Source organism: Ctenopharyngodon idella, chromosome 14 (assembly GCF_019924925.1).
Source record: "Ctenopharyngodon idella isolate HZGC_01 chromosome 14, HZGC01, whole genome shotgun sequence".
NCBI classification, from domain to species: domain Eukaryota; kingdom Metazoa; phylum Chordata; class Actinopteri; order Cypriniformes; family Xenocyprididae; genus Ctenopharyngodon; species Ctenopharyngodon idella.
The window spans coordinates 6,402,540-6,428,547 of record NC_067233.1 but is presented as its reverse complement, the minus strand read 5'-3'; the positions used below and the strand labels follow the sequence as shown (position 1 = coordinate 6,428,547).

Here is a 26,008-nt window from a genome sequence, read left to right as displayed (position 1 = left end):
AGAGAGAGAGAGAGAGAGAGAGAGAGAGAGAGAGAAAGAGAGGAAAAAAAAGAAAAACAACAACAACAACAAAACAATTATGCAACAGCACGCCCTTAATTACTACTAAAAAAAAAAAAAGCATAAAAAACATAAAGAAACAGCATAACATTAGCTTTATGGGGGCATCCAGTCCAAACTACATTGTTTCAACAGAATTTCTTCAAAGCACACGGTGATTAAAAATTCATCGCATTAGGATCTACAGCTGATTTCACTGGCAGGAGTATGTGACTTTGGAAGCTGCTAAAAATAGCCAGCTGACACTCTCCATTTATAATAAATGGATAGAGACGCAAACACTAGCACTCCACACACACACACACACACACACACACACACACACACACACACACACACACACACACACACACACACACACACACACACACACACACACACACACAGGCTCTTTCCAGGAGCTCGCTTTGGAAAGACACCTAATGCCACAAATCACAAATAAATCACAAATTCAATCAACCAGATTAATGGAATCTGCAGACTTTTTTTTTTTTTTTTTTTATAAATATGTGGAATTTTGTCAAATGTTTTTAAGCATAGTAAAAAGTGTTAAATAAAGCTGAAAATAATATATTCTCATACAGTACATGTATAATCATGATCAAATTAAACAAAATATTTAATAAACAAAGGAAAAAATTCAGCAGAAATCTACGATTTTCACTGACAAGATGTAGTGAAGGCTGTATATATACATACATATATATATATATTAAAAACTCTTGACTCTTTAACAGTAGAATCATGCATGGGAGTAGTATAATGCATAAAAACATAGTTATAAATATATGCATTATTTGTAATGCATTACTAATAATTTATTAAAAAGCAATAATAGATTATCTATATTGTTTATCATTATGAATACCTTTTATAATGCATTTTACTTACACATTCAAAAGTGAAAGTAAAGACATTTATAATGTTACAAAATATTTCTAATAAATAAATGTTTTTTTTAAAAAAAAAAATACATTACAGATTCAACAACTCACAACTTTTCAACATTAATAATGATACACACACGATACACACACATGTATATATATATATATATATTTGCATCCATGTTAGAAAAGTAGGCATTTCATCAGATTTCTGAGAGCTCTCTTTAACACAGTCAGGCTGCCAGTCACAGGGCCTCGCTGACAGCTGCAATAGCTCAAGTAATGACTGTGGCACCGTGTGCATGCCACCAGTGTCAGTGCTACCCACTGGCAGAGACACAGTCCAGCTGTGCACGCCGCCTGCTGGAGCACAGACCCGCAATAAACTAAGCAGAAATATAGAGATACACTCCACTATCTCGAATTCCAAAGCTTTTATGTGTTTAAATTCAAAACCAACCAGTAATAAATGCACTCAAAAACATTTACTCAGAGCACTCTTCCTTTTTATAATGTCTCTCAGCCTCGGTACATTGGGTTACTGGCCAGACATTTTCAATTCCTGCACAGCAATCACCCTCAACAAGATTGCAGGACATTTAATTGGACTTGGTCTCACGCAAACACACATTTCCAATCTCAGTCTAACACTTGCTGAAACAACATTCTCAGACTTGTACACAAAATCTAAGCTCAAGGCAACATGATAATAAGCCAATTATTTAGCGCTTTATTTTAAGGCTAATTGCGAGCTTTGAAACTCCTCTCAGCTGAATGTGTCATCAGATCAAGGAAATGCAAACTATATGACAAACTTGCAAAGAATATGAAACAAGAATAATGATTTGCAAGCCTTTAATATTTAAAGTAGTTATTTTTCGAAATGTGATAAAGACCACTGCATCATAAACACAATGAACGGCATTCGTCAAAGCAGAAAAGTTTTCTCTCACATAGCTGATTAGAATCTAGAAATATACAGATATTTTCTTCTACATTAAAATTACAGCTTGATTAGGGCATCTATACACAAGAAAGAACAAAATAATTAATAGTTATACTATTATTACCACCACCATCATCATCATCGCTATTGTTGCTGTTCTGTTGTATAGACGGTAACATATTTACAATACTAATCAGAGATTATATTCTTAGATTCTGGCAAAATAAATCTTTTTTTTTTGCCTGTTTCTTTTCAGCAAATGCAAATTTTATGGCAGCTCAGAAGAAAAAGCGAGAATACTAACAGGCTCAATAAACTATTAGTGGTCACCTTGTCTGCACCGAGAGACACTATGATTTCCCCTCTCGTATTTTTGATCTTCTCTCATCCATAATCCTTCTGGCGCGTCTTTCTAGAGCCGTGGTGCTGGCAGTGTTGGAGTGAATTTATTTACAGCGTGGTTAGTCTGCAAATGATTGATGTTGCTGCAGCAAACAGTAAACCAATTAGAGGCATGATGTAATGTCATTTTAAAAGGTTTATAATCGCGTTGCTCCTGAACTTGGGCCCCTGATCAGACGTAATAAAGATTTATAGCAGATCAAAGGAGAGGCTAATGCCATTAACAATAGATTATATTCCAGCAGAAATTACATTAACAACTTTTTTTTTACTCCTCTCCGCTAAATATATCCCCTGGATTGCAGATTTGGACGCGGGGCAAAGTTTAGAGGACTGTGGAGCGTACAGAGCATTAATTACTCTGAATGAGAGCAGCTGTACCAGGACGACTCAGACACACATTCTGTTCAGTCTGAGCTGTGATATAGTGATGCATAGTGAGGTTCTACACAACCTGAAAAAGTCTAATAATTCACCATAACATAAATCAGTGCTTCATATTTAATGCCCTAGTAGGAAACCAATGCTGTTTGATATCACATCCATTTGTTTTCACCTTGAGCTTCACTGGTCATAAATATAATCTATTCCTACAATAAAATGACCTTTTTAGGGACAACAACTAACACTGTGTCCTAACCAGGCACAACATGACAAAATGACAAATGATAAAGCCCATCTCTTCTATGTTATGGGGCATTCACACAGGCAGGCAGCAAAAGTGAGTTACAGTACATCAGTTTATTATTATTATTGTGAATCAGAAAATGAATCAGAACATGTAATGAAATTTTTACAAGCCTGATCCATTTTAAACATCCATTGCTAAAGCAAACTTATGTTCTGCAATATTTATAATTAGCTTTCATTTATGTTTAGTTCAATTTTAGTATTAGTAATTTTAATAAATCAACTTTAATTTTCTGGTAATATATACTGCACATCACTTAATTTCTTAAAGAGTATGAAAATGGTTTGTTTGAAGATTCAGTCTTTTTAAATCCCTCCTAGACCCTACTATGCTCTGATTGGTCAGATGTCCCAGGCTGTTATGATTGGTCTACTGCTTACAGTGCATGTCAGAAACAAAATGTCTATTACCATATCTAAATTTCAGCTCTGGAACTTCCTCAGCACTTGATACACAGTGATACGCACAGTAATGATGGCGTCGGTTTTTCAATTCCAGTGCAAGTCCTCATCCTTTTGAAGTGCATGCACATCACTGAAAACAGCATCTTCACAACATGTCGACAACAAACCAAACTCTTCCAGGCCTCAGCTACAACTACAGTGTTTGAGGGCGGGTGAAAGTAGATGCTGTTCACGGGCAGCCAATGAAGACCATTGGCTGGAATTTTGCAAATATGTTACATTGTTACGTAGGTATATAACAGGAAGTGAGACTGGAATCGCTGAAGACTCGTTTCTGCAGTTCAGAATTGATTCTTTCTAAGAGACAACTTTAGTTGTTGTGCACTTTGATATTTAAAACTTTTCAGACCTTTTACATTTACAAACAGCTATATTACACACTGCAGGAAAGGTAATATAAAAAAGCATAATGGGGCACTTTAACAATAACAGCACTGTTACTATGTCCATATGTTATTATAGCCATTGTAGTAGCTAGCAAAATTGATTGAATAGTCTGAACAGAAAAATTAGATCTGGACGGACACACCATATTCTGAATGTTTGGTCAGAAGACACATTTTCCCTGTACTGTGATGAAAGCCAAAGAGAAATCCAATCATTCATGTTCAGTGGGAGATGGAAGATATCCAGATGCCATTGGCAATGTGACCAAAATCACACTTCTTATAAAAAATGCTCTCTGGTTTTATTGCTCATTTTGTTACATCTAGTTAGGACACACCATTATTTTCATAGCAGACAACCCACTGACAACACAGAACACAGTAAATGATTATGATGATGATGGGGTCATTAGTCAATGAGATATGAGTGGGAGGGGCTTACCAGTGGGGGGCTGTGCCCGGAGCAGGTATGAGTTGGGGGAGATTTGGTCCTCTGGGTGGGGCTCCAGCATGGTGTGAGAGGAGCTGCTGTCCAGCAAGGGCACCTGACACTCTCTTATGGTAGGCGGGGCTGAATGAAGGGGGGCGGGTGGGGGAGGAGCAGGAGCAGGGGGCAGGAGGCTGGAGGAGGCGGTGGAGGGAGGGAGAGGACGACCTGAGGAATGGACAGAGAAAAGGAGGAGACAAACTTGTTTTGATCATGTGACATGACATGGTAGATATCAACATACTACAGACAACATATAAACAACTTTTACAACACACAGATTACACCGAATCACAAAGCACATAGACAAGTGATATCAATGCTCTCATTTATGTGATAATGCACCCATTAATGTGATCAATTGTACTTGAATGACAATGTTTAAAGTCAATATATGTTTTACAACCCATTTTACTTCCATAAAATAATGTGTTTGCAAGTGAAATATGATAATACATCTACTGTATCAGCAAATGACTGGATCATGAAAAGTGTCTGTTACATACTAAAGTGCATTCAAAATGTGAGTTTGGAGTGGATTGTTTTGGACCACCCCCCTCCTGAAACACCATGGAAACCCATTTCTGAAGAAGCTTTTACACGATACGTGGAGGCTGAAGATCAAGTTCACCCTTGAGAACATTATTATGTATCCCAATGGTAATCCTTCTACAAATCTATCATAATTTGCTGTTATTGCCGTAAACTTTATTATATTAACCAGGAAGCTTTCCAAAGGCTACATTACATTGCCTATAACAGTAGCCTAAAATAATGCACCAGTAGCTATTTGGCTATTGGCTAATATTAAATATTAAGTTGTTTCTAAGGCAATGTAAGTTGTCTCATTTTGATGAATGATTATGAACAACAACAACAAAAATTCTCTTTAGAACAACCAATGTACTAATAAAAATGTGCTCAATAATACCAGAAATGTGTAGTAAGAAAGTAAATAGGGTCAATTTTGATTTCATGTTGACCTTAACCATAACAGTCCCCTGTGATGTGGGTGTCAACCAATGAATGTACTTATAAAATAATTCTCATAAAATGAGCTCCAAGGTGTTTCTCATAAAAGCAAGCTATGAGGTCACAAACAAATTTTATGGCGCAAGTTATATGTGCTCATGAATGCATACATAAATTATGTGCTCACACCTGTGCATAGATAATGAGGGTAGAAAATGGCATCACACTCACTGCGCATTGACAATGTACAAACAAAATCAAAGCAGCAGAAGTAAATAGCTGGTGTGTTCATGTACATGTGTGTGCGTTTGTAAGTTATAGAGTGCTTGGACTGCAGAACAGCAGACAGGAAGTGCTGCTCACAGCATTTTTGTCCAGTAAAACTCCACGCTGGGAGCATTGCATGAGTACATTTACACACAAACACATTCTACTTCATCACTGTAATACAGATGTTTCGGATGTGATTTCCCAACAGGATCCTGTAATAGAACCGTATACATACGCTATATGACAATAAAGAGCCTGCAGTTATGAAGTGCATGTAATTTTTTCACTCCAAGCAAATGTACGAGGTAAGCTGGGCAAAGTCATCGGTTTTAGTTCCTGAGTAATTGCCATGACATTGGAGGTAAAACTGCAAAGTTTTTTTTCCTTTTCTTTAAAGATGTGTGTGCAGTCACTCCTCATAAATGCGGATAAATTAGGAAGCTATTACCTGCCTTAATTACTCCTGAAAAGACAGCACTGAGGGAAAAGACGGCGTTCGCTACAATCACGCCATGCTGTTATCGGGCCTGCAGACATCTGAGTGGTGCTCTTTTAAGATTCATATCAGTAAAACTAAAATGACAACGTATTGACCATCGTTTTAATTGGGATCAAACGAAGCATGTGCACTTTCTGTCTTTCTTAACTTCAAAAAGCCGCATGGGTACACAAACAGATTATCACGCACAAACACACAGCTACACTTTCATCTTCCTTTCATCGTATCAACCCCTGACTGCCTATTAACAGAAATGGTGGAAAGAGAGGATGAAGAGGTGCTTTTGTAGAAGACCTTGAATACAGAAAGTGTACTGACTCAACTTCCCTCTTCAAGCACACTCTCGTCCTCCCTCTCCCCATGACTCCTTTGTCAGTACAGTATGCGGTCATTCAGGGATATTGAGTCGAGGTTGCTGGCTGTGCCTTGTGTTATTGATTTGGTTTAGCGCTGCCCTGTGCCAGAAACACACCTCCATACACAACAACACACAAAACGCAGTGCCCCATTGCACTATTAGAGGTTTTCATATAGTTTTTTTTTTTTTTTTTTTACAAATTTCATTTTAGTTTACTCTCAGCAATGATTTTTGTTACAGTTAGATTTTATTTGAAGTTTAAAATATTATTAAATATTAATACAATAATAATTAAAATGCTGTTGTAAGCCAAAAATGAAAAGTAAACAAAACACTATTTATATAAACTATGTTCAAAAGTTTTTGGTCAGTAAGATTTTTTTTTAATGTTTTTTCATAGAAGTCTCTTATACTCACCAAGACTGCATTTATTTGATAAAAATACAGTAAAATCAGAAATATTGTGAAATGTAAATGAACTGTTTTCTATTTTAATATATATATTAAAATGTAATTTATTCCTGTGATGCAAAGCTGAATTTTCAGCATCATTACTCCAGTCTTCAGTGTCACATGATCCTTCAGAAATCATTGTAATATGCTGATTTGCTGCTCAAGAAATATTTCTTATTATTATCAATGTTCAAATATATATCATTTTTTTCCTCATTTAATTAGTTACTTCAGTTCAAGGCATTTTAAAACTAATACTATTTATGTATTAAAAAGACTGCTTGATAAGCAGACCCCAGGGACATGGGGCAGAGTCCTGTTAAATAATAAAGAGTAAGATGAGGATGGAAGGTTATGTTTACTGTCAGCATTTCATAAAAGCATCTATGGCATATGAATCTGAGAACGAGTGAATTGGAGGAGAGAAACAGCAAGAGAGATACAGGGATCTTCACTAATGCACTGAGGAGATGAATAAACACTGAAAAGCTCAGCGAATATGCAGATGAAAGAGCGAGAGGTTAAGTGTGCTGCTGGCTGATTAGCTTGACTTCTAAAGAGATGGATGGAGAATACGGCAATAAAAATAAAGTACGCATATGGGCATCTGAGGACAGAAGTGTAGCTGCAATTCTGTGAAGTTGCAGGAGTGTTCTTGTCAAACAGTAGATATGAGCAGTACAGATGGACCAATGAATCATTTTTTTCTGAACAGAAACAGAGAATAATATTTGGTAAGTATTTCAATAAATATTTAAAACAGTTCAGCGGCAGAATGTTTATTGTCGTTGCGCTCATTTTAACAAGCACATAATATTCATCACACAAAACCATGACACCATTTTCAATGGACCATTGCCTCAATAATGAGAGTATTTATGGCACTGGACAAGAGAAGCCTTTGTGTGTATACGCCTACAGTATGTGTGTGTGTGTGTTGGGGGTTATTAAATTTTTAAATCACTTTAATTACAAAAAAAGGAAAAATTGCATTAGGTGGCCAAAAGCAATTATAGGAAACTTAATCTCCTTTGCAATTAGGCTCAGGGGCATTTTTTAACTATTGTAATTTATTTTTGCTACATTTCTATAAAGGTCAGTATAAATTGCTTTGTGTTATTAGAACAAAGGCTCGTTAGAAGGGGGCTGAGGGGGGGCACCTGTTCCTCTAGATGATTCTTCTCCTTTGCCGTCCTTCCTAAATTCCCTTTATCTCTCTGGGAGAAGATGTGCTACAGTAGATCTGCTGGCCTGGAACACTCATTTGACCTTGAACGTCCCTGGTTTGGCACTTAGGTAGATTGAATGCACTAATTTATTATTATTTTTTTTAATACTTTCTCCTATCCCAACTCAATGCGCAGAGACAACTTTTGATTTCCTGCAATGTTAGTTTGAGCTGCTCTGCTCAGGCTGGATAAAATTACATTTTAATTTAAAATTAATTAATAAATTATAAGTGAAAGGGAAAAAAAACTCTATTAATTAAATAAAAACATCTTTTTTTTAATAATCTACAACACTTTTAAAAAGTTTGGGGTCAGTAAGATTTTTTTTTTTTTTAATACTTTTATGATATTCAGCAAGGACGCATAACATTGATAAAAAAAGTCATAGTAAAGACATTTACAGTTACAAAATATTTCAATTTCTATTAATCAAAGAATGAAAAAGCACTGCATATTATCAAATCAGCATATTAGTATGATTTCTGAAGGATCATGTGACACTGAAGACTGGAGTAATGGCTGCTGGAAATTCATATTTGCATCACGGGAATAAATTACATTTTAAAATATATTCAAATACAAAACTGTTATTTTAAATTGTAATAATATTTCACAATATATCAGTTCTTTTTTCCTGATCAAAAAGAGGCTTCTTTCAAAAATATTAAAAAGTCTTTCTGACCCCAAATTTTTTTACAATATTTTGCCAAATTAAAAAAATAAAAAATAAATAAATAATAAAAAATCTATACCCAGGTAACATTGCAACCTATCGAACCGACTGAATTTCAATCTCTCACAGGCTTGATTTTATTAAGGTAGCTACAATTAAATATGCCGTCTACTCTGACTGAAGAGTATGAGCATCAATTGTGTGCCTTTTGTTGACAACATAGCTGCTACAGCTAAAAAGAGCTGTCAGCTGTACTTTGGGTTCAGTCTCTCATTATCCAGCATTTCTTCACCGCTGTTGCTTTTGGCTTCACTCCATTTTGACAAAACTCGATTTGAAAAAGTTTGTGGATAGACTACATGAAAGTGCATTGTGATGCTTGGTTTCACACAGCTCATAATTCATAAAGTTTAAGCCTGTCCAGTGCCTTGTTTTATTTTGATTGCTGCTGAGTCTAACTTTTCCATCACTTGTTGGAGCCTCTGGGTAAGTGCGCTCACAAAATTACATTATGTAATGTAATACCATTATGTGAAAATCATTTTGGTAGATTCACGGATTATGGGATGGAAGTAGACATGCCGCTGACTGAGGCGTTCCTGTTGGAAAACTCTCATGAATGTGCTCGTATTCGGTCCGGGTCTAGCTAGCACATGGGCCGCGGCACAGTATCTCTCCACCCATCTGGCCGGTGAGGAGACGGTGAGCCAAAGAGGCCAAAAAGCTCAGGAAGAGACAGCTGGAGCCCAGTCATATGGAAAGTGACAAATTACCGCCCTAATGAGAGCCATTCATCATTTCTCCCAAACCCTCTCCTTCCCTCTATTTTCATCAACAACGCACCTACACGTTTAGCTCGACCGTCATCCAACACCTGCATTCAACCACGCTGAAGACGGGGAGGAAAAGGAGGCGGATTAGACCTCAGAAAACAAGAAATGCAACACATAGTTTACCTTACAGGTGTGAGAGAGGAAATGAGGAGAACAAAGAAGAGTAGAATGAAAAAAAACTGATGTGAAGTAACCCAGAGTTAGTAAACCGCATGATATTGTGAGCTAGATCCACAGAAGACTTTTAAGGCATTAGAAGCACATTTTGTGATGTGAAAGCTGTTCCAAAAGCTAGGAAATGGAGGACAAAGTGAGATAAATACAAAGTGATTATGAATATAATTAATTCCATACTTAGCCATAAATTGTATTATTATTTAAATGGATTAAAATCCCCCTACAGTAGAGGGAAAGTCACACAGGTTTGGAACAACATGAAGGAAATGACAAATGATGATTTCATTTTTGGGTGAACTATCCCTTTAATGTTGGGATCAGTTGTTGTCTATCCAAATCAGTCACTCATGAGGGTCCATTTTAGTTTGGATTTTTCCACAGAGTGCATCCAACTATGTAGGCAGTAGGCTGCCCCTTGGTTTGGAACAGAGTGAATATATAGGGAATGTAAAAGGAAGCTATAAGGCAGTGACATAGATCTCTTGTAAGATCAAGGGCAGGATGCCATCTTATGCCCACTGCCGCTAAAATGGCTGCCCCCGGTCCAGCATCTATCTCTGCTCTATCTAGCTTGTCTGTATTCTCTGCGATTGGCTCCATTTTCTCATTCTGATGTTGTGTTGTGTCAAACAGGCTGACAGGATCCTAATCTTTACAACCACTAAGCTCAGTCGGGCCTGTCAAAACACTAACGCCCATTTCACACATCAGCCAATGCTAATGGCAGAGCACTGAGTTTGATAATCACACACACACATTAGTACTGGCACAATCCTATTCCCTTCATCCTGGTTTATTCAGCTGCAAATGTCAAAGCATGAAACTTACTTTAAGCTTTCCACAATAAAGTTAGCATTTCTCATCTTAAAAGTGAATTTACATATATGTTTCTCCCCTCAAAAAACCCTTTGATGTTGAACTTCAAGCCTGTATACTCCTTTATAATCCTACTCATTTTTTTTTAATTTTTTTTTTGTCTGTCTGTCTGTCTGTCTGAGAATGACTTCAGGAAATGCAAGTCAAATCTTTCAGCATGAGGGGATAGAATGCAGCACTGAGACACACCAGCATGTCTCCTCTACACTTTAATGGAGGATCAGCCAAAAAGACTGAACTTTAATGGAATCTGACGAGTCCGGGTGTGTTGATGACCACTGCAGCATCTCTTCTGTTATCATTCTTTGCAACGTATCTCACTGGGCTTTGTGTCCATCATGGTAATGTTGCTCCAAGAACCCTCAGAGTGCCTTGACGGTTAAAGGATTAGTTCACTTTCAAATGAAAATTACCCCAAGCCTTCCGTATTCAACTTACGAAAAAAAAAAAAAAACGTAACTGGCGTCGCGTCAGTTAAGCTTTTTCCGTAAGTTGAATAGGGAAGGTGTAGGACATAGCGTAAGTGCTTTGAACTGCGAGAGTTTTACACTTTATTGATAAGTTGAATACAGAAGGCTGTCTGGCGGAAGCTAGATATTTTACTTCATAACTTGTTAAATGTGGATTTTTTTTTTTTTTTTACACAAACGCATCGCTTCGCTTCAGAAGGCCTTTATTAACCCTCTCGGAGCCATGTGGAGTACACGTTTATAATGGATGGATGTGGATGGAGGCACTTTCTTCAGCTTTATACTCCTGTGACCCCTGTTCACTGCCATTATAAAGCTTGGATGCATCAGGATATTTATTAATATATCTCCAATTGTGTTCATCAGAAAGAAGAAAGTCACATTTTTAAAATTTCAGTACCGGTTGGTACCGAAGTCAGTACTTTTGACAACTTTAGTCAATACATTTTTAAATATGCCTATTTTTCTTACAAAAACCCATCACTTTGCTTCAGATTATTAACACCCTGGAGCCGTATGGATTATTTTTATGATGGATACATGCACATCGTGAGCACCATTCACTACCATTATAAAGCTTGGAAGAACCAGGATATTTTTAAATATAACTCTGATTGTGTTCATCTGAAAAAAGATAGTCATATAAACCTGCTTGAGGGTGAGTAAATCATATGATAATTTTCATTTTTGGGTGAACTATCCCTTTAAAGCAATAAGCTTAAACAACTATTCCTTTAAATATGCTTTTGTTTGTTTCCTTTTTAACAAGTCAGCATCCTAAATGCTCTGTAATGATAGCAATTCATCATCTATTTAACGCTATGCTTATTTACTGTTTGGGCCATGTACTGCAGCACTTTACGCAGGACACTGAACTTTGATTCATGATCACTGACTAAAACCCGTCCTCCACCGATTGCAGGTGTCAGTGTGTCCTGCTCCTCCAGGCCATGATGGTATGACCACGTGCACTGAGGAAAAAATTCCAGCGTAGCTACGCAAACGCACATTCATAAACTCATTGTCAATTATGCTCAGGCCTCTGTCCGCTCTCTGCACGTCATTTCCATATAAATTACATCTGTGTTGTCTTTGTGGATTGATGACACTGTTATGGATTCCATACACTTTACCTAGAAGGATTAAATAACCTCCAACACTCAACAGCCCCACCTGTGAGCCCACAGTTACACTGATACATGTACTTGTTCAGCCTAAAAAAAAAAAAAAATGCTTAATATTTTAACTGGAACAATGATATTTGGCCTTGCAAAACATTGCATCATGAAAAATATTAGCAAAATATAACAAACAGGACAACCATCTGTGTCCTTGTTCAGCACAATCAAGGTCCTCTAACCCAGACATTCACCACTCATAGTGTTTTTAGCAGCAATTCACAGGGGGAAAAAAATCACTGTACTTACCAAAATACAAATCTTGCATTTGTTGACTTCTTTAATAAAGACTTTCTAAATAGTTATATACCTACACTGTAAAAATAACAAAAATATTTTTATTTATTTATTTAAAAAAAAGCAGAAAAATACTTGCAGACCAAAAATATTGATGACTCATCCTGCACTACACAGATTTCTGCCCATTCAAATGTACAAATAATAATTGCCCGCCCCCAATACCACCTGCAACCAATTAGCTACTACTAAATCATGGTTCAAAACATAACTGAAGCCTTTTGGCTATTTAGAAAGATGAAAGTCCCTATGATATATCCCTCTTAACACTTCCTGTTTCAGATGGAAATACATCAAAAAAGGAAAGAAAACTGCACTCGTCAAGAGATTTCACAGGTGTTTAACGCAGCAAAGACGCAGAGCATTTCATACGAGAGCGATATTGCTATAAAGCAAGAACACACCAACACTTGTCATTTTACTCCCAGAACAAGTCCTACAATATTCATAAACAGCTTTTTGCCAACCACACACATCCCTGAGAAATGCTACACTTGTTTATTTAGAAGGCTAGACAAAAAAAGCTCTAAAACACAGCATTAAAAAGTAATATCTACTGTGACATTGTGACGACATGGCATCAACCTCATTCGCCCCATGAAAAATAAACTTTTTTTCTGCTGATGCACGCTCTAGCAATTTGCTCAAGGTAGAAGTTCACAAGAGGATGAGCTGAGACACAGGCAGAAGCTTCAGGCCGAACTGAAGAGTGGAGGAGCTGATATAAGGCGGTGACATCATAAAGTTGCAACCTTTTCTGGGGTAAGTGCAGAAGTGATGTCACTGCCTCTTAGCATTCTCGTCACTGTCAGCTGTCTTGACTAGGATGAACTTTACACCTGTTTCTGGAGACTGCAGAGCTCTGCTCTAAATCACAATCTGAGTCTGTAGCCTTAACTCTTTATCCAAAGGATCAGTGCTAAAAAAACTTTATATTCATTTCCTGAACGTGCTTTCAAGCCAGTGAGAGCATAGGGTTAACAAGGGAACAAAGGAAAAGCGTTAAAGTTTTTACTTAGGTTTTCAGGCTTTGGTTCTCATTACATGAAATGGCACATTAAACTGCAGTTGGCTGTAAATCAACACACAATGTGGCCTCTGTGCCACGTTTTAAAAAGCCATTCACACATAATATTTTTATGTCTTTCATTACTACTTTTTGTTTTTCTGTGTAATATACAGATGTCTTTGCTGTTTTGCAGTGTTTGTACAGTGTCAAGTTAAAAGAAGCTCCACTTTTACAAACAAGTTTCCATGTATCTAGATTCTGTTCCATTCTGTTGTGCTGCATTTAGCTGAACACGATAAAGCATCCCTTGTGCAAGGATGGATTAAGAACGAGTAAAAATATGTCTTTAGTTTTGAAATATTTCCATAGTAAAGGATGCTAATAGAGGAAAAATACTTAAATGTTTTTAAAATGTCCCTGTAAAAATAGACTAGGGAGGAAACCTAAGTAAGGATGTTAATAACAATGGTAGATAATTATAGATTCTTAAATAAAGGTAAGAAAGCAAAGGCTAAGCACAATACAGCATACAAACAAATAGAAGAAAGAAGACCAACCATACCTAAAGGCTGGAATATTCTACATGGCTTTTAAAATATGAACAGATTTGAAAACAGTTGGCATCATAGTATTTGCAGACTTTGTAAATGGTTACTGAGGAAAAAACTGGGCATCATACTGTACATCAAACAACTGAGGATCACACAATACCAGACATTCAAGTCTTTACAAACACAACAAACTCACACAGAAACACATGCCACATTGCTAGGAGATGCGTAACAAATAAAAACAACATGTGTTCCAAGATCGCCTCAAAATATTAAATATGTTTGATATCCTCGACTGGACAGATTCATTGTCTGAAGCTAAAAAATTGTCTGTGCCCATAATACACTACACGATTTTCTGTCAGATCTGACTGCCCAAAATCTGCAGACTGGCTCTTACTTTTGCCAACTATGGCCAAATCTTCCAAAAGTTGTGTAGTGCGTTCTAGCCTTAAATGGATAGTTCATTCTAAAATTACAATTAAGTCATCATTTACTCACTCTGGTGTTGTTCTAATGCAGTATGCCCTTCTTTCTTTTTCGGACCACAAAAGGAGAAATTTAAAAAATGTCCCACTCATGCTCGTCCTTATAATGGCAGTAAATAGCAACCAACATCAAGCTTTTAAAAAAGACGCCGAAGTATCACAGAATGGTCTCATACAACACGTCATATATTTCAAGAGTTCTAGGTGTAAACAAACCCAAATTTAATGTATTATTTAATGAAATTCCTGACTTGGCCACTGGTGTTCTGTACATGGCTGTGCAATAGCTTCTCGTTGCAACAAACACAACAGATATATTCACCTCAGAGAAGAAAGTACATGGATTTTAATTCATGGCGTATTTTTATTAATCTTGATTTCTTATGTGCTTTTTCTGTGCAAGTCAGAGTGAACTGCTGCGCTAATAGAGTGTCATGAATGTGCACAGAAGATCAATGGCTAAGGTCAGGATTTTCGTTAAACAATACATTAAATTTCGGTTTGTTTTTCACCAAACCTTATTTTATACCCCTTTGATGCTGGTCGCTGTTCACTGTCATTATACGGACGAGTGCGAGTGGGACATTTCTTAAAAATTCCCCCTTTGTGGTCCAAAAAAGAAAGAAGGACATACTGTACGGCATTAGAATAACACCAGGGTGAATGAATGATGACTTAATTTTCATTTTAGTGTGAACTATCCTTTTAAGTTTGGAAATATCACTATGACATCATCACTGTCTGGTTTGAAAGGCAAACATTTTATTAACATAAACCAAATGAGATTCTCTGTCTATTCAGATTTCTTATCAAGTTAGCACACATCAAAATGAAATCATCCATAAAACAAAGTATGAATGGAGTCATGCACAGCAGGTTCTCCTCATTCATATCAGCTGTTCGGTGTGAAAGTATATGAATTGCTAATTATATTCCAGCCAACTCTCTTTGATGTCTGTGACTCTGATAGAAGCAAGTCTATTTTTAGCACTGTTAGAAAGAAATAAAGCACAGGAAAAACTTCCCATTCTCCCCTCTCCCTACCTCCAAACCCTGTCGTTTTATCTCTTTAACCCTCCTCCAGCTCCTCGATTGTGTGGTCTTTGGAAAGCTTGCACTGAAGATCAAAGTTTTTGGAAAAAAATAATAATAATAGCAATAATAATAATAATAATAATAATAAATCCTCTCTTTACTCAAGATAACAAACTTCCTCCAAAACCACTCTGCCACTAAATCACAACTATCACGGTTGTCTTTTTGGATCATGTGCTTCTGAGTGAGCACACTCATCTTTTTCACATTTTTGCACTCCTTCACTCACTCATGTCTCACTTCAGACTTGTGAAGTGTTTCTTCACCCTCATGCAACATTTAGCATAATGTGATAAACTAATCTAATATTACTATGGCGTTGAATTGTAGTTGAATTTGTTCAAGGACACAGTAAATTTGTGTATTTAAGATAACCGCCCGGTTAACAGATATTTCAGAGTTATAAAATAATGACAATAATAATAAATAATAATAATTTAAAACATATATAATTACATATGTATACATCTATTTTCATAATTGTATTTTATTATTGTTATTAAGTAAGTATGAAGAAGTATATTACGCCAACATACAGTACTACAAGTCTGTTGAACACATGAACAAAGACAATCCACGAAAGATTCTGAATGTGTAACCCCTCCTGTTCAAACCACCCGCTCTAAGCGGGACTCGAACCCGGGTCCGCCAGCATGGGAGTCAGGGGCTCTAACAAGTCAGTTGCTAGAGCACCTCTTGAGATCAGGGGAGTGAGGTTTACACTCACCCCCCTAAACCTCACTCCCACCCAGGTCACGACACCAATGTAACCCCTCCTGTTCGAACCGCCCGCTCTAAGCGGGACTCGAACACTGGTCCGCCAGCATGGGAGTCGGGCTCTCTAACAAGGAGGCTAAAGACCACAGTCTGTAGCGTCAGTCACTATAGCGCCTCTTGAGATCAGGGGAGTGAGGTTTACATGCACAGTTCGTACCGGCCTACGTCCTTTACAAATGCATGTTCTGAATGTTTTTCAATGCTATCCCATATTGATTTATTATGATGTTACAGTACTAAATTGATAAAAACTACACTCTAAAAATGCTGAGTTGTTTCAACCCATGTTTGGGTACAAATATGGACAAACCCAACCATTGGTTTAATGAATATTTAAACCCTACAGTTGGGTTTGTCCATATTTGACCCAAACATGGGTTAAAACAAACCATCATTTTTAGAGTGATATGGTTGTTATAATTGTTAGGGCCATGTCTTTCTATACATTTCTTATGTGTAAACAACAAATGCAAATGCAAAGTATTTATAGGCATGACAGGGTCGTGTGTGAGAGTCACAGTGTGGTGTTTTTCTACCTCTACCTCTCTCTCTCTCTCTCTCTCTCTCTCTCACACACACACACACACACACACACACACAGAGGCTGTGGTTTGGAGTGCTACTATGAGGTAAATTCATCAGCCCTTTGCATCAGCTGACCCTGAGGAGAAAGTGTGTCCCTAAAGTGTTTGTATGAACCCTAAACACCTGATGCAATCGCTGCTGTGTTATACCTAACATTACATCACACACACACGTACTGTACAGCCATAAACGATGACATCAAACAAATGATACAGGGAGTTATGAATGAATCATAATCAACACACCTCGCTCTTTCTCTCTCACTCTTTACAAAATCATTTAAGATGAAGGAGAGTCTGTGCTTTCTATGAGTTGAAAATGAGATTTTTAATTACTGCATGACCTGGGGTATATTAGCAACATATTAATGTGCGTCATTAACCCAGTGGTAACTAACCCCGTCAGCTCATTAACTACATGTGATTGGACCTGAGTGAGCACAGGCGAAGCTCCAGCTCTCATCACAACCACCTGTGATGATAGCACACATCCGCTAATTAGAGAACTTTGAATATGCGCATGCTGTTATCTTGTGGTCAGAAGAGCAAAAACAAGGTCTTGTGAAACGAGAGGATGAAACTTTATCTACACAAAAAAATACTGTTTTTAGACAATAATTATGTTTAATCATGCAGCATTGCAAAAGAGAAGTGTGATATTTGCTGCAATGTTTTATGTTTCACGAATAATGTAAAATTACCTGTAAACAATACTTACTACAGCAGAAAATGCAGTATATACATTTTAATATGGAGATATTTAGTAACACTTTTTTTAATGAAACCAATAAACGCTACCATTCAAAAGTTTGAGGTTTTAAACGTTTCTGAAATAAGTCTCTTAAGCTCAGCAAAGCTGCATTTATTTGATCAAAATACAATAAGAGTAATATTGTCAAAAATATTACTACAATAACATTTTTTTTTCTTTTTAAATATATTTTAAAATGTAATTTATTCCTGTGATGTCAAAGCTCAGTTTTCAGCATCATTACTCCAGTCTTCAGTGTCACATGATCCTTCAGAAATCATTGTAATATGCTGATTTGCTGCTCAAGAAACATTCCTTATTATTATCAATTTAAATAGACATGCTCTGTAACATCATTAATGTCCTTACTGTCAATTTTGATCAATTTAATGTGTTCTTGCTAAATAATATATATATATATCATGACATTTTGTGGTAAAACATTAAAAATACGTTTGTGATGATGAATCATATTTAAAGGCTTAATAGAAAGTGTTTTTAAATATTGTATTTCCAGCTTCATGCATCCTTATAAATCCAGTTAAGCATCTAATATAGATAATGTGGTCTAATTTAGATAATTTATTATCTAAACACAAACACAAACAGATAATTGTTCTATACGGTACACAAGGTTCTAAACAAACACAGGTTCATGTGAATGCCTGTGCACGCACACATTCATGCTGTCTCTCTCTCTCTCTCTCTCTCTCTCTCTCTCTCTCTCTCTCTCTCTCTCTCTCTCACACACACACACACATCGTGAACAGATGGCTGTGTACATTAGTAGATAGGGTGCTTAATAAATGCACCTGCACACCTGATCTCTCTACAATATATCGAGTCATTCTGAACAGCTTTCATGTCAGAATAAATGCACACGAGACCGTATTTGACCTTGCGAAAGCCAAACAGGGCACAACTTAATAGTCTCCCACAATTCTACCTCACAAACTCACTCTCCAACCAACCCCACAATCAATACATTCACAGAGTGTTTCACCAAAATCAATGCTGTGGCCATATAGAAACGATCCTATAGTCTGACACCATATCTAAAGTAAAAAAGTCTCTTACCTTCTCCTGTCTCCATACTGCAACAGTCAGCTTTATTCCACCCGTCCATGACAGGAGGACAACATGTCTGTCAGAATGTCTCTCATTGATTCATTTACACTAGGAGACACACTTACAGTCTCACTGTGCTGCCGTCAGTGTCTCACTTCCACAGAGACTTCAGCTAAGAGTGAGGAGCTAAAGGAAACTCTCTCTTTCTCTCTCTCTCTCTCTCTCTCCTCCTCTCCTCCCTCCCCCTCTCTTGGGTCCAGTTCCTGCATGTTGCTGCCATTAGTAAAGGGTCTCTGTAGGGCCGGGTGGGCGCTTTTTATCTACGTTTGGATTTGGCCAGTCACATCGTGTTTGTGAGGACTTCTCGCGTGCATCCAGGGGTTTTCAAAGGGACCTTCTTATCTTGCCTTTTTTGCAAGCTCAACATCTTCTTATTTTCACATTAGGCTACTTCTTCCTGTGCGCCTCCATCCATCTCTCTGAGGAGGGAAGTTGTGAAGACAAGCATCACTTTCACACCCGGCTATGTCCTGATGTAGCAGGCACGGTTACGAAAGCACTTAAGAGGGCCATTCTTTGAGCGCTTACGAGGTATAAACACCATACATTAACCAGAGTGCTTTAAATGAGTGCAAGGCCTGAGTGAAGACGAGACGGACAATAATGTCTTCGATATTCACCACAAAAGCTCTTCAGGTTTATTCCGCCTAGTCTCAGCCTCAGACAGCACACCCACTGACCTCCCACAGTCCATCGACTGGTCGCCTGATGCATACTGAACATAAATTTGAATGCACTTTCTTGATTTGGCAAGTTCTAATTTGATTGGCTGGCTTGATCTGCCTGGAAACAGAGTCATTTACAATGTACCAGGCTGATAAAATGAGTGCTTCTGAACTACTGGATTCAACAAAGTTTGTCAAAGTTAGTGGAAAATAAGATGCAAGAGAGCCAAATGATAAGTCTGTATAATATTCTGGTGCTGATATATGGCTTATTCTTGAAGTTACACGGTTGCTAAGGTGCTCTAATTGGTTGCTAGGGCATGGCTAGACAGTTAGAAGGGTAAACTAACAGTCTGCCCAAATCAAAAGAGCCAATCTCATATGTCTCTATGATGTTCTGGTTCATTTATATCCCTCTCATCTATTTTTCAATAGAAGTCTATGGGGTGGTTGCTAGGGTGCTGAAACTGGTTGTTAGGGTGTGGCTATGAAGATTTTGGGTCATTACTTATTTTCTGCTTGATACGATGAGTCAAATGAGTGAGAGAGAGAGAGAGAGAGAGAGAGAGAGAGAGAAAGGGTTCTAAGGCCCTCATGTTTGTGTGTGAAAACAGCAATTGTGATTCAAATTCATGAAAATTACGTCAATGTTAAGTCTACAGGATTTTTTTGCCAGCATTTTTTGCCCTCGATTTGATGCCTCATTCATGAGGAGTAGCGCGCCAAAGTTTTGTGTGGAATAATAATAAGTATGCAAGAGAACAATAGTGATGCTTTGCCTTTGGCAAGCACCACTAATAATAATAATAATAATATGTTAAAACATACAATTATCATTATTATTTCAATAAGTGTTGTTTTTTGTTTGTTTTGTTTTTTCCATGTTAATGACATAAGTGTAACAGACTTTAAATCTTGCATATCATGTGATTTTTCACTATATTTGCCAAAGACTGCCATTATGATATCACTTATTTCAGATAAACCCTCCTATATAATAACAAAATAAGCTGTGGTTGTTCGCTTATGTCAGTCAGACACCCTCTTCCTATCTAAGTGGGCGTTCCTTGGCCAGAATAAGCTGCAATGTGGACCAGACCTCATGCTGTTCAGTCATGCTCTTTCTACACCACATTCAGCCTCACATTGACTCCGAAGCAAGTCATCCTAACAGAGAAGGAAGTTGTTTTTCAAATCAACTCACATGATGATATTCAGCTAGGGAGGGTCTGAGGAGAAAGAGAGCTTTCTCAGCCTCTCGGTGCACAAGGGTAGCGGAATGACAGGATCTTGACATCTTTCCAGGGCTTGCCAAACATCTCCCCCCATGCGCCCACATCTCTGCATCCTTCATTGTGCGTAAGTGTGTTTGGGCATGCATGTGTGTGTATCGAGGAGGGAGGGGGCACTTAATTGGCATTCCCTTGTGCGAGGCTGGCAGTATAAAACCAGTGGGATGCCTCTACCTTCATTAGGTTGCGCTGATGATCCAGCTGCACGTTGCAGAACAGGCGTTTTACGCCCCATCTCTTTTGCTCTTTCCTCTTTTGTTCTCATTCTCCTTGCATTTAATTTTTCGATGTGCGCCTCAAAGCATACGTATAACTCTATATAAGAGAACAAGAACTCTGCCAGCGGGTGCAGTCAGCCAAAAGTTGCTTCCAGCTAAATCAACAAAGGGACTTATACTGTACACTTCACCGCCTCCTCTTCCCACCTCAGCCCCCTTTGCTCGCATCTTCCGCTCCCCGTGCCAGAATTCCAGCACCCAGCTGGAGGAAACATAGAAAAATGTGTCCAATTATGATACAGCATGCCCAAACTCTGCTAATTAGCGCTAATTCAGTGACAAATGGATTCTTCTTTGAATAGTCCTCCACTCGGGCTCAGCTGTATTCACCACAGCAATATGCAGATTGCCTTAAAGTGGCTTATAATGAAACTATGAGCTGCATCTCAATACGGCAAAGTCAGTTTAGACCAAGCCAGTTTGCGAAAACAGACCCCGCTTCCACAGTACCGCCACTGGAAACGAGAAAGATAAGACTAGGGAGAAATCTGAGAATAATAAGACAGGTGGACAAAGAGGAAAGGAGAGTGAGATGAAAGCCATCTGAGGAGTTTTGGGACACTTAAAGCTATGAATAGAATAATCTACAGATTCCTATCAGCAAAGAGCATGACTAGGTTTCTCTAGTTGGCACTGGATTTAATTGGGAGTGACAGATAGCGGTCAGGACATCACTGGGATGCGATTCCAGCAAGGCTCCAGTAATAGACTTTCATCTGCCCTGGACCAGTTCACATAAACATGGCTGGTTCCCTCATATGCTCGGTAACGCATCTGCTCAATGGAGGAAATGGACGGGCAGTTCAGTGTTGATAGACAATCACGCTGTGTGAGTCAGTGGGAGAGTGGATTGGATGGCGGGATGCGCACACGCTAATTACTGTCTGACACGACGGCAAATACAAATGAAGCTGAAATTGAGCTCCCTTGTTTGCGAGCAACTTAATCGTAACCCTTCACACACGACAAAAGCTACACACACTCAAAGTTAATAAACTAGTTTTAAATGAAGCGCTGAGGAAACACAAACAGGATTTTGAGGTAAACAAGGTCTGTGCAGACCTAACCAGCTGCCAGTGTTGAGGAAGCTACATTAAAACAACTGTAGCTTGTTCAGTTAAGCATAATTTGAAGTACTTAAACTATAGTCAAGCTACTGTTTTGAAGAAGTAGTTATCTATACTACAAGCTAAAAACAAAAAGTAATGACTTACAGGGTATAATATGCTTTATAAATAAAAATAAATCTATAACTATCCAATCATATAATATATAATTTAAGCAGATCCGTAAGTTTGCTTGCACAAAAACAATGTGTGAGTGCTTTTGAATTAATGAACAATCTCAGTTAGGTTGAGAGTATCAAAAGTGAACAGAAAATGATGTCACCTTAAAATAAAGTGTTACCAAAAATGTATACTAATACAACAAAAACATCTCTAATTCACATATCAAAAACAGTGCAGGGACTTGAATCGGTAAATAATTGTTCTGTTCAACTGTCTAAAAGAACTCGTTCACTAGAATAAATCAGACTTTCTAATGCTACAAATGAGAAAGGTCCATTTAGGAAGAACCGATTCACTAGAATAAATCAGACTTTCTAATGCTACATATGAGAGAGGATTATTTAGGATGAACCAAATCACTAGAATGAATCAGAATTTGCAATGCAACATACGAGATAGGGCCATTTAGGCTGAACTTATATATTACAATGAAGCACACTTCCCAATACTACTACTGTACCTTCACAGAAAAAGTAGCAAACAAAGTGTGAGGGGGATAAATAAATAAATAAAAAACAACTGCTCAAAACTAGTGTTAGAAAAAGTTGTAATGCACCTGTGGAAAACTATAACTTTCTTCTCAGTTCTTGCTCCTTTTATCTCTCAGTCGGTTTGCATCTTTCCTTTCCTCCGTCATGTTGATGTAGATCATGTTCTCTTTTCTCCATAATCTCTTTCAGTCTCTTTCTCTCTTCCATCAACATTAGTCACCGTAATACTCTAAAACTGCTCCTAATGACAGTCAATACTGATATCATTATGAGGGGAATGGACATGAGGATGGGAGAGGTGGATGTATTCCCATGCGTCTCTCATTTTGCGTCTCTCTCTCTCTCACTGTAGAGGATGCAATCACAATCGGGTAGCACCCAGCTCTGTGCAGAAAGGGAGCCAAGCAGAAAATTGTTTGGGACATTGTGATGAGAAAGAGACATTTTTTACATTTACATTTTTAATGCAAGAAAAAGATGGTCTAAGTTTTGCATTTGATTATACAATGTTCATAAAACACGCATCTGGCTCTCTCATTACGCCGGCCGTATGGCCCCGTCCTACCGTCTGCGTCTTTAATCAGGGTGTTTGGAAGCAGAGCAGTCACAGCGATTCCGCCAGACATCTCAACCTCATCTGTGGGGCTCTAATGTATGCCTGCAGGCCGGCATACACAAACAACCCACGGCCTCTATTTCAGTTTGGTCACTATATGGGACTTTGGTGTGAGAGAATGGGTTGCGTGGGAAACAATCAGAGCAGAACAGAGACTTGTTATCTACACACATACAGACAGACACACATGAACGGCCACCATATATATGTCAGCGCTATCGTCAGATGCTCCTGTCTCTGGCTGACTGGAGGAAGCGGTTCTGCGCCAAGCTCTGGTCTCTCTGCGGATGCGCTGAGAGGAACCATGCCGACACTGACGTTAATTAACCTCGCAGGGCCTTGCAAAAAATTAAAACACTAATTAATAAAGTAAACAATGCAAGGACACATAGGCAGATTTCGTTGAGTCCACTAGTGGATGTCTATACTCGGTTAAGTAACCTAACCTAGAAAGTAAGGTCACCACAGAAGCACTCAATGTGGTCTCCCTGCTGAAAAAAGGGAGATTTGCTGGTCTTAGCGGGATTAAACTGGTCTAGCTGGTCACCCAGTGTGGTTAAGCTAGTGTTACCTGGTTTTGCCAGTCAGCCAGCTTGTCTCCCAGCCTGAACTACTGACAAGTGCCCAAAACCCCTCAAAAACCATGAAACTAGACAAGTTTGGGAGACCAGCAGCTGCATAGGCTGGTTTAATTATCTGAATCAGGCTTTAAATTTGTTCTTGACTAGATATTTGGTTTATTATTATAGATTTACATTTTTTTTGTTTGTTATACAAACACATCTGAATTGAATATACTTAGCCATGTGGAAGATGCCAGTCCAAATCTGGATATCCCGGATAACCCACACCCCCCCCACACACAGACAAAAAACATTAAAAGATGTACAGCACACTTTCTATTTTCATTTTTTTGTTTGCTAGAGTACAGACCATGTAACCCTCCTCTCCACCATCTTCACCTCCTCAGGTTCTCTCAGCCTTCATTTCCCTTTCTCTTTTATCCCATCTGTCCTCTCCTCCATCTGCTTTCCCTTCTCGTTTCCTCTCCGTCTGCTTTTGTCCTCTGTACCGTTTCCTATCCTTGTGAGGTGCAGGCGCCATCGTAGGAACCTGATCAGCACTATATCAGCTCCCTCTCACACCGAGGCACACGCTGTGAAAAACGCACACACAGATTTAATGCCTTGTTTCAGCACTCCCTCCTCTCTTTTCCTCACCTTACAAAAAAGACACGCACTGTAGGAAAGGTCACATAATTAGCACACAAGCTAATGCTCAAACATCCTCTGAAAACACACACACAAAGATAGACTTGGCTCTTAGGGTTGCATGTATCTCTGGATTCATGAGTTTATGTGATCTGAAAACACAGATCCTCATGTTTTGTCTCCCTCAGCACGGAGAGTGATTTTCCGTACACAGTACAGCTGAGCTAATCTCTCTCGGTTTCCCTTTCTTCAATGTTTTCTGCTCTCTCCCTCTCTTGGCTCTTCTTGCTGAGCTTCTTGTTTCCCTTTACGCGGGTTGAGGGATATTTTGTGCTTACTGACTCACTGCCTTTCTGCTGAGATCTAAGGCAGCGTTTCTGTGCCGCGGTCTCCCGCCGTGAACCGCAGCCCCTCTCATTGTGAACAATTTCCCAACCGTGACTCACCCAGGCTCACATCCATCCATGCCCTGACTCCACAGCTCCACGCTTAATATCTCGCCAGCTGTTTTGATGGCGCGTGCCGCCTCTAAAAGAGCTCCATTTTACATACAGTGGATGAATGGGAGTCATTAGCCATGCTAAGCTAATGGAGGAGAACTCATCCTGTCCTCTGCTGCGTTAATAGCCCGGGCGTCTTTTACAGAGAGAGGGCCAGAGTCTCTCTCAGGACCCATACGGCTTAATGAACTATAACCCCCTGCGCCTCGGAAAACACAAAGCTCTTTGGATTAGTGTGCATCTCAGCAACAATGGAAATGTGCTGGTTTTGTTTCAAACTCTTGGTTTCCATACACCTCCCAGGAAGCGCACGTACGTTCAATGAAAGGGTACGTCATCTAGAAAGTATTGTGTTCTACTTTATAAAACAAATTGTTTTGTCCCTGGATGTTGATCGGGTAATACGCCATTCCAGCCATGCTAAAACACACAATATAATAGCTGTTATGAAACAAAACGGCTAGTTACTGTGTATATAAATGTGCAGCACCCATAGAAGCACAGACTGCAAAACATTTAAATATATTTTTCCTTCCCACCTCCAATTTTTTCCCATGTCCCTTTAGGGGCTCCATATATATCAATGGAAAAGATGTATTGAATTACTTGCTTTTTGTGCGAAAACAGTTGCTTTTTTACTTAACAATGTATGGGTGCTAATTTTTTATACATCTC

The 26,008-nt window shown here is 38.4% G+C and overlaps 1 protein-coding gene across 11 annotated transcripts in view; it reads right to left on the bottom strand.

The window, feature by feature from the left end:
* Positions 1-26,008, bottom strand: part of tenm2a (teneurin transmembrane protein 2a) — a 298,870-nt gene that overhangs the window by 86,004 nt on the left and 186,858 nt on the right. For 6 of the 11 annotated variants that reach the window (XM_051918420.1, XM_051918423.1, XM_051918424.1 and 3 more), the window contains one exon: positions 4,279-4,491. The exons of 3 other annotated variants lie outside the window; for them this stretch is intronic. In XM_051918420.1, coding sequence (XP_051774380.1) covers positions 4,279-4,491 — 213 coding nt within the window. Of the gene's footprint in view, positions 1-4,278; positions 4,492-18,940; positions 19,107-26,008 lie in introns of those variants that run through there. 2 more of the 11 variants (XM_051918429.1, XM_051918431.1) reach the window with 2 other exon arrangements.